This window comes from Heterodontus francisci, chromosome 22 (assembly GCF_036365525.1).
Source record: "Heterodontus francisci isolate sHetFra1 chromosome 22, sHetFra1.hap1, whole genome shotgun sequence".
In the NCBI taxonomy this organism is placed as follows: Eukaryota; Metazoa; Chordata; class Chondrichthyes; order Heterodontiformes; family Heterodontidae; genus Heterodontus; species Heterodontus francisci.
This window is the reverse complement of record NC_090392.1, coordinates 78,240,434-78,250,082: the sequence shown is the minus strand read 5'-3', so window position 1 is coordinate 78,250,082 and position 9,649 is coordinate 78,240,434. Positions and strand designations below refer to the sequence as shown.

The 9,649-nt window shown below is 37.6% G+C and overlaps 1 protein-coding gene across 2 annotated transcripts in view; it reads right to left on the bottom strand.

Moving 5' to 3' along the window:
* Window positions 1-4,128: 4,128 nt before the first annotated feature.
* sorl1 (sortilin-related receptor, L(DLR class) A repeats containing) overlaps window positions 4,129-9,649 on the bottom strand; it is a 185,587-nt gene continuing 180,066 nt past the window's right edge. For both annotated transcript variants that reach the window (XM_068054134.1, XM_068054135.1), the window contains exon 48: window positions 4,129-9,316. In XM_068054134.1, the coding sequence (XP_067910235.1) occupies window positions 9,252-9,316 (65 nt within the window). In that variant the 3' untranslated portion in view covers window positions 4,129-9,251. The remainder of the gene's footprint in view (window positions 9,317-9,649) is intronic.

Here is a 9,649-nt window from a genome sequence, read left to right as displayed (position 1 = left end):
AGCTTCCAGCAAACCACATTCAAATGTTTACAACAAAACCTACCACAGAAAATCTTAAAATTATATTTGTAACAAAGGGGTGTTTATATTCGGAAGTGAAAAAGAAACGCTGAAGAGAGGAATGTCACACAAACATTGTGTACCTTGTATAATAAGGAATAATGCTCATTAGACAGACGTGGCTATTTGTGATTCAGTTTCTCAAATACAGATAATTTTTTCCCCTCTAATGTTGTATTAAGAAGTCAAGCAGCTGCCTCACTGGCTACTGACTTGTCTCTATCCAGAGTTTTATCTTCCTGAGAACTGGCAAGCCATGTAGCACCTTGCTGACTGCACAACCCCACCCTAAAAATAGAATCTCAAATTTCAGTGTAAGAGGTTGCCATTCAGCTCATCATGCTTGTGCTAGCTGCGCATTGAATCTATCTACTTCCATTTCTCAACCCTACTCATGTACCTTTTTTTTTCAATTGTTCATCTAAATTCCTCTCAACTGTCATGACTGAGTTACCTTCAATGACTTGCCTTCAATAACCACACACTGTATTTGCAATCATATTCTTGTAATTCCTTGTAGAAAGGACCCCCTTCAATCCTTTATGCTCAACCCCACATATTTACACCCAAAAGGCAGATAGGAATATTTCCTTTAGAAGCTTGTGCATGAAAGTGGACATTTTTATACAATTTCTTGTTAAAAGGTACCAAATCTCAACATTTCTCAGTTCTCTTAAAGTTCTTAGATTAATTTCTTGCTTCACCTAAGCAGAGTTGTTCAAAGAAAATTATTCCTTGGAATTCTAGTAATTTATTTTAAGGAAAGTTTCTCAAGCGATAATTCCAGCTCGTTCAGCACACAGACACGAAACATGCCTCCAGTAAAGGCTCAATTTGCGTTGCTGTTTTGATCATTATTACTGAAGAAACAAAGACTAAGGGATTCCTTTCAAAAATCCAAAAGCTTCAGGATTACTGAAATTCATCTCACATTTAGGGACACTGTCCTATTTCACCAAAACCAGACATCACTCCTGTACTCACCAACTTCTATAGTTGCCCTGTCCCCAACACACTGACTTCAACATTTACACCTAATTTAAACATCCCTCTCTGAAATCCTCCTGAGCACCATGACCCAGCTCACACCCTCCAGTCCTTCACAATGCTAACAGATTGTTCACCCTTCCCTCCCCACGACCATCCTTCCAATCAGCAACTGAGCCTTCAACCATCACACACACTCTCCACAATGGAATTCTCTACCTAAACTATTTGAGTTTGCTACCTCTCATATCTTCAAATCCTTCAGAACTTCACCTACATTTTGTCACCTCCCTTAACTTTTCCATGGCATTAACACCATACTCCCCCCCAACAAGTACTGTAGGACATTTTGCGATTTTAAAGACACTGTAAAGTATTATATAAACAACTGGCACTTATGAGTGCATATATGGCACTGCATTGTTAGTTCACCAACTTTGTGCAAGAGGAAAAACTAGCTTATGCCAAAATCTAAACATCCCTTATTCTTGAATGGGTTAGCAACTGTTGAGAGAAGCACAATGAGCCAGCAGGAAAGAGTTAAACATGCTCATGGTGTAAATCTCATATGGATCTTGTGTCTGAAGGTAGTGCAAACCAGCACAGCACAAAGCACTTAAAAGCCAAAGTTCCAACACTGAATCAGAAGTGAATGCCCATTATGGCTGAGAGCCAATATTATAGCTGGAGATGCGTTTCAACAAATTAAAGAATGCTTTTTGGCACTTCATTTAAAAAAAAAGGTTCTTCTGAATTTCAATGCTTCTGGTCATTTAGAATCTGGATATGAAGTTTATGGAATCCGTCTGAACAACAAGATCTGAGAAGTTAATTCCAGGAAATATCAAGTTCAGTGCTTTCACTCAAAACACAAGTCACAGCAAAAACCAAAACTGGGGCATGATCTGCCTCTATAGAAGCAAGCTCATGTTCTACAGTGTAAATATGCACATTGGTCCCAGATGTATGCAGAGGTTATATTGTAGCCAAGTACAAACAAAGCAATGTCAGACAGGTAAAGACGAGCTGGTCCATCAAGCCTCTGTCATGCAATTGCATTGCCTTAAGGATTACGCAAAGAGTTTTCTTCACCACACCCACAGTGACATGTCGTGACCTGGGGGGAGGTGAAAAACCAGACCAAAAACCCAAAAATAGGAAAAATAAAAACTGGAAACTTTGACTCTTTCCACACCACCCCCCCCCCCCCCTCCCCCTCCCCCCCACAATGATCAAAATTAGTCCAGGAGACTACATGATCATGACTTACCTAATTTATTACCTACCTCTTGTATGGTGTGACTTCCACTGCAGACAGGAACCAGGGCAGCTCTCGAAGATAAAAAAAAAAGTGAATCAGCAACTGATAATTCCTCTTGAATGGGTTCTCCCCAACCCATCTATTTTAAATAATTTCTTAGCAAGTGAACAATCTAGTCCTTTCATTATTTTATAGACACTAATCAAACTGCTGAATCTACACTTCTCTAAAATAGAGAAGTCTGAGCAGCTAAGGTACTCTAAACTTCTTGAACCGCTGCAGTCCAGTGGTGTGGGTACACCCACCAGTGCTGTTAGGAAAGGAGTTCCAGGATTTCTTCTCAGTCTGAGAGATCATATAGAGCATTTCCTATGATCCTTTTGAGCGTCTTACCTAAAACTGAAGCCAAACTAACATGTCTATAGTTCCCTGGTTAGAATCATAGACTGGTTGCAGCACATGAGGAAACCAATTCCTCTACCTTGTCCATGCCAGCTCTCTGCAAGAACTCAGCTAGTCCCACTCCCCTACTCTTTCCCAATAACTCTGCAAAAGTTTTCTCTTCAGGTGCTCATCCAATTCCCTTTTGAAAGCCATGACTGAATCTGCCTCCACTACAGTCTTAGGCACTGCAATCCAGATCCTAACCACTCACTGTGTAAAAAAGATTTTCTTATATCACCATTGGCCACAATAAAAATCCCCTTAAAATCAATGTCCTCTGGTTCTCAACCCTTCTGCCAATGGGAACAGTTTCTCTCCATCTACTCCGTCTAGACCCCTCATGATTTTGAGCACCTCTATCGAATCTACTCTCAACCTTCTCTCCTCGAAGAACAGCTCTAGCTTCTCCAATCTACCCACATAACTGAAGTCTCTCATCCCTGGAGCCATTCTGGTAATTTTTTTCTACACTCTCTTTTGAATGTTTGGAACTATATGAGCATCCTTCCAGTCACAGGGAACAGTCTCTGACTCTAGTGAGCTGTTAAAGCTGCAGGGAAGGGACTTGCAAAGCACAAGCTTCATCTCTTTAAAAACCCTTGGGTGAATGCTATGACATATTACTAAAGGCAATTTAGTTAAAGAACAAAATAGTCTCGAACAATCCAATCAAACTTTCATAGATGATACAGTAAAGAATAATAAAGACTGATTGAATTAAAGTTACAGGAAGGCCATTGAAGCAAATTGCATGAATGGAGAAAGAGGGAATTAAGGGATATGAAACAGAGTGATGGTGGAATTGAGATTAAGAGTTCCTCTTCCAACCTAAATCAGTATCAGTGTAAATAGGAACTTGTTAATCTCAAAATTCACTTATTTCTAGTGCACATTCTTGTATTGGATAGATGCAGTATCACAATGACTGTATAAAACCCTGGTCAACTGGGGGTGGTGGAAGAGAGGGACGAGCTTCCACTCCTAATTGCTAGCCAGGAGGTTCCTTGCTGGAAATTGCTCCCATATGGACATTGAGTGAACACAGATTGTGCTACGGTGATGTGTTTTCACTCCCACAAAAACGTTTGAATAGTCTACTGATGGTCACTGTCTACGGCCAGAGATGATAAATAGTTGCTGCACAATAGGCAATAAAGCTGAGATTAATCAAACAGGAGTTTATTCATTTAATTGAGAAGAGGAGAAAAATGTAGGTCAGAGACAGAACTGGGGAGGGACAGTGAAAGAGAAAGAATGCAGTTGGGCAGGAAACTAAAACATCAAAGCACATGGGCTAACTAGAGGCAGGGGTAGTAAGGAAAGGCCTATTACAATACCTGTAACTGAACACTTAGTTAAAAATAAGACTCCAAAAATTCTTGACCCAAGTGAGATTTATTAAGTGAAAAAAATCCACATTTAAAGCACATGACACCCCTTCCAAAAGTGTACAGCAATCGGTGATTAAAGAATCAGAGGCATGTTATACAATTTGTCCAACATTCTATTAGTGCAAAGTCTCACAGCACAACAGCCTGAAAATCAAAAACACAATGTGAAAAATCAGAGCCTGACATCTTTAGTACCATTAATTTTGCTTATTTCTGGCACAGCTATGCTTAATTCAAGGTTTGTTTTGCTGCATTTTTTTTTTTACATAGAACATAATGCGAGACACAAGAATTGTGTAGTCGTTATATACAGAGGTACCCTCCACATCCCCATGCAAACAAGTCTACTCTGTGCTTTCATTAAACACTACCAAACATAAAAATAGATCCACAGCAATATTTCCCAAAAATTTACATTTTTAAAAACATTTTCCATTTATACAAAACACCCCATTGTTGTACATTGTGCATTGTACAATCTGCAACTTTGGAATTTGATATGCATTTTCCTTCTCTACAAGTTGAAGCAATCAGTTTTTTTTTACAAAAATGAAGCAGAAAGAATACACTAAAACCACTTGAGTCCTGGTAGCTGGCCGACAGAGTTGAGCATGTGTATCCATATGTGCAATTCAAATGGTGGGGAGTCATTGAAGGCGGAGATGCACAAAAATACAGACACTGTTTTACTCAGTAAGGCAGATTATGGCTGAATGATTTAAAGGCTTTTAAGCATTTTCTTTAAAAAAAAAAGCTCCAGTTTTAAGGCAAGAAATTAAATGAAATCACAGGAAAACTTTAAAAAGTAGTACCATATGTTAAAACAAGCAGCCCTGCTGGACTTTTCCCCTCCTATGCATCCAGCAGTAAAATAGTACATTCATGTGACTTAAATAAAATGCAAAAATTAAAAGATCAATAAAACATGGCTCCATTTCATATAGTGAATACACACAGAACGACTAAATACTACCACACAGTGAAGCTACACTAATGTAAGACAGTGGGTTGCCAATCATATGATGGTTTTCCAGCTTGGGTTGATGGGAGGAAACACCATTACCAAAACAGCATTTTCTTTTTCCTTCATATCATGCACATTTGACAAAATTCCACATAAGTTGTGATCAAGTTCAACATAATCAGACAGTAGGGATGTGAACAAGGTTCTGAGTTAGTGAGATCCAAACTGTACTTTTTGGCCTTTTTAAAAAGGGAGATTGATTTGGGAAAAAAGACCTTCTGTGCAATTTACCCACAGATATTTGTTCATACGAGCAAATCCCTCGATTCAGCAAAATTATAGTTAGCAACCTTGCTGAGCAGGTCTTTTGCACTTGGCAGCAGAAACACCACACTACAATGCAGGAAGATGCTCCATCTCTAACACTCCTAGGAACCATTAATATCTCACTTAAAGGGAAAAGATCTGAAGTAGTACAGCACTGTGTATAAACGATCAACTATTAGGAGTTTTTGACAATAGTTAAAGTAAAAGAGCTTACATTGCACTTCAGCAATATGCATGAAATCTTGCGTTATAGGCGGTCATACTTAAAAGCAAGCTTTCTACATGCATTACACAACTTGCTAACCAGATTAATCTGTAGTAATAAAACATCACTATCTGCAATGCTCTTAATAAAAAGGTGGTTCACTACCCTTTCTTTGTTCTGTTTTGAACCATCAACCATCAGTAACCTTTGACTTAGAATGGAGCACATGGTGCTGGCTTTCAGAAATTATTCTTGAGATAAAGTATTGAAAGGTCTTGATATATAGTGGAAACACGAATTACTAATTAGACCAAATCCTTTTTTTTTAAATGGAGATACTTTCTAAAGAACTGCAATTATCTGGCCAGTCCTCCACTTTTCTCCTGACTTTCTTTTGCTGCTTCTCCAGAATAGAATTTGAACAGTAGCTATTTTTGTTTTACATAAGGAATATTAGAGTTGATCCACATTTCAGTGGCAACTCAAATTATGAAAACATATATGGAGAATTACATTTGTATAGATAAGAGATTCAAAGTGAAATTATCCACATTAGATTTGGGTCGTCTAGGTTTTTCTGCAAAAACATAAGTCAGAACAGCCATCTATACAAGAATTATTAAAACCTAGGGTAATAGTTGTAAATCCGCCTTGAACAATGTACAATTGACAGAAAATATATTGGAAGATTCTGCAGTTTGGTTTATGATCAGATATTTTGCTCCAGCCTTATACAGAAAGCCAATTACAATTTAGGTTGCAAAAGGTGAGGCTTGAAGATCTGAGCTTTAATAACTGCAGCCACCTTGGGCACCACAAGTTGGGATACTTTCATGCGACCTTATTTTTGCACATTTTGCATTTGGCCTTTTCTAAAGACCTTGTCCTTTACAGCAGGGGGTGAAAGGTAAACAGGGAAATCACAAAAACATTCACATTGCTATAATTTGGTGAGTTTTTCTCCCATGAATATTTGGCCCAGTGGAGGAAATAAATACCAACTTGCAGTGCATATTGGGTATGTGTGTAAGATTTGGGAAACTAGACCCTTCTGCACATCCTTTACCAACAGCAACAAACCATTACACTTTCATTAATATGTTGAAACCATGATCAGAAAACTATCCAGAATTGGCAACTGCCGACAGCCTTGTAGCAGGCTCCAAACTGAAGCTGCACTGTTTCTGATGGCCAAACTATTACAATACCTCAGCAATATAAACTCTAAAGTTACCAATCTGAACTCAATTTTTTGGCCCCAAAAAGTCACCTTTTAAACATATATTAAATTACAGCCTCCAACATCATGAACAATGGACAATTAAAACCAATTCTACTACTAATAAGCTCTATCTGCATACCAAGTTCAAAAATATAACCCATTGCCTTTCCCAAGTCTCTCTGTAGTAGAGGGCTTTTTAAAAAATTTGGTTTCTTTTTTGTTAAAAAGCATAAATTTCAAAGATATAATTCATGCAAGTTTGTGAATTTATTCCAGTCACAAGAATGAATGCAATGGTGTGAACAGTATGGTTAATTTTCAGGAGGGGGCAGGGGATGGGCAGATGCTGAAAATCGGAAAGAAACCGAAAACAGTGGAAACACACAGCAGTTTGTTCAGCATCGGAAAGAGGAAAGACAGAGTAATGTTTTTGCTGTGAATTAGATGTTTTCCTGATGAACGGTTTACCTCTCTCTTTCAGGTCCCAAGATGCTGTGCATTTCCAGCTCTTGGTTTTTATTTTATGGTCCATTCCCAGGCAAGTTCACTTCATCCTATTAATATTACTTATCAAAAAAATGTCTGCATTTCAAGCGCCCTGATGGGAAACTTTTCCTATAACAAATACAGTTTTTAAAAATCCAATTGAATTTGAAAAGTACAATTATTGCTAGTCTTTAAGAGTGTGAAGATAATTTTCTAAAAGACAGTTTCTATTTCAGTTATTAGTCAAAGTGAATTGCAAGACAAATAAGGATATTTGTTTGATGTTTCTGCCCATATATAAGTTCCTGGGCTACCAAGTAATCCTGCTTGCAGTTATGCCCTGGTGAAAGAGGGACAAAGATTTTTTTTTTTGCCAATTCTGGCTTAAAGCCAACCAAAAGAGTTGCTGTTCCACTCCCATAAATTAGCGGGCAAGAGCAAGCTCTTCAGACAACCACGTCTAGCTCAAGAGTGCAAGAGACTGGCAGATATGTACTTTTGTGGCTGAAGGGAGATTTTGGAAGGCAATCAGAGATCCAGAAAAAGACATTTCGGCTGAAGTTTTTAAGAACACGCGCAGCTGGATTTTTTAAAAAAAACTCAGGTAAAGGATTTGAGAATATTAAAAAATTAATTAAATTATGGGATTAGATCATTTGACACTTTTACTTCTGACTGAAGGCATCAGAAGCACATACAGAGTATGAGCTGCACATTTACAGCACAGAAGGTGGCCATTCGGCCCATAGCGTCCATGCTGGAAAATTTATAGTTTTTTTTTAAAAAAAGGATTTTAGGCCTCCCTTGAAAAATAAAATACTCTGCAGTGAAGTGGTCCATTCATTCAGCAACTTTCTAGTAAGGGTGGTGGAAGCAGATTTAGTAGTAACTTTCAAAAGAGAATTAGATAAATATCTGAAAAAGAATTATTGGACTATAGGAGTAATTGCATAGCTCTTTCAAAGTGCAGGTTCAGGCTTGTTGGTTCCTTCTGTGCTGTACTATTTTCCGATTCTATCCCAGCCTCAAATCAAGCACGCAACCTGAGGTTTTTGTTAAACCGTATTTTGTTAGGATATGCAAGAAGCATACTGAAATCACAGTAGTTCAACAAACACCATATAACTGCAATTACAGGCAAAATGAAATATATTATAGCAGCCTATATTTGCTACTTTTTTGTTGTTGGAAATAACTGGTTAATTATACTGCAATTTGCCAAAACTCTCCCACTTTTAGATTATTTCAACCAATGGATAAATTAAAATAGTGATGCCTACAAACTTCACACAAGGAAATAGTGAAAACATTAAATTCACTGCCCAATTGAAATATTCAACTTCAGTTGCACAATGGGTCAGATTTTTCCTTCTGGTACTTAAAAACAAACTTTAAGATTTTAAAATAAGACCATTCAGCAAATTCAATTGACTTGGTATTTGTATAAATTTAGTGTTAAAATCTTTTGAGCAACTTTATTTATTTATTTTTTTTAGCAACAATCCTATATTTTTAAACATGATATTGTTTTTAAAAATTGTGTCTTGGAAAATCAGATTTGAACTTGAAGGTTAATTTTTCTAAAGATAATTCCATCTATAGACCATCAGAAAGAGGAACTGCAGCTGTAACATCCACCAAGCAAATAACCTGAACATTAAATGGTGCCTGAAGGCAGAGAACACAAGCAGAGCTGTGCAAAAGCTTACAGTCAGGGACCAGGACTGCAGCTTGCAGTCTTACCCAAGTATTACAGCACATTGCAATAAAGTCTAAATTTTGGTCCATATAAAAATAATGTATTGCAACTCAGAAAAGTGCATTTTTAAAAAAGGAATTTTTTTTTTCCTGCTGCTGAGACTTCTTAGAAGAATTCCTGCACCACTTGGCTTGCAGCAAGGTCTTCATGCAATTACCATTGGTACGTCATCTGAAAAACCATTAATCAATGGTGCATCTTCATCATCGCCTAAAGGAGGAAAAAAAAAATGCTAACAGTTCTGAGAGTGAAAAACAATGTATAAGAAACAAATGAAAAAAATCCACTCTGCCAGCCCCCTCTCTGAAGCATTGAGCACCAAAATGGCAATAGTAGTTTTTAGTACAAAGGCCCTGTTTTCAAACTGCTACAAGCACAACGCAACCTGTTTTTGTATCATTTTGTAATTATTTTGAACACAATGGAGGGGACGTTTCACAATTTCAATTAATGGCTGTGGTAGAATTGGGCCAAGCAGGGTATCAAAGCTGGGACATCAGGGAAATAAGCTGAAACCACCAGGTTTTTTCCATTTACATGTGA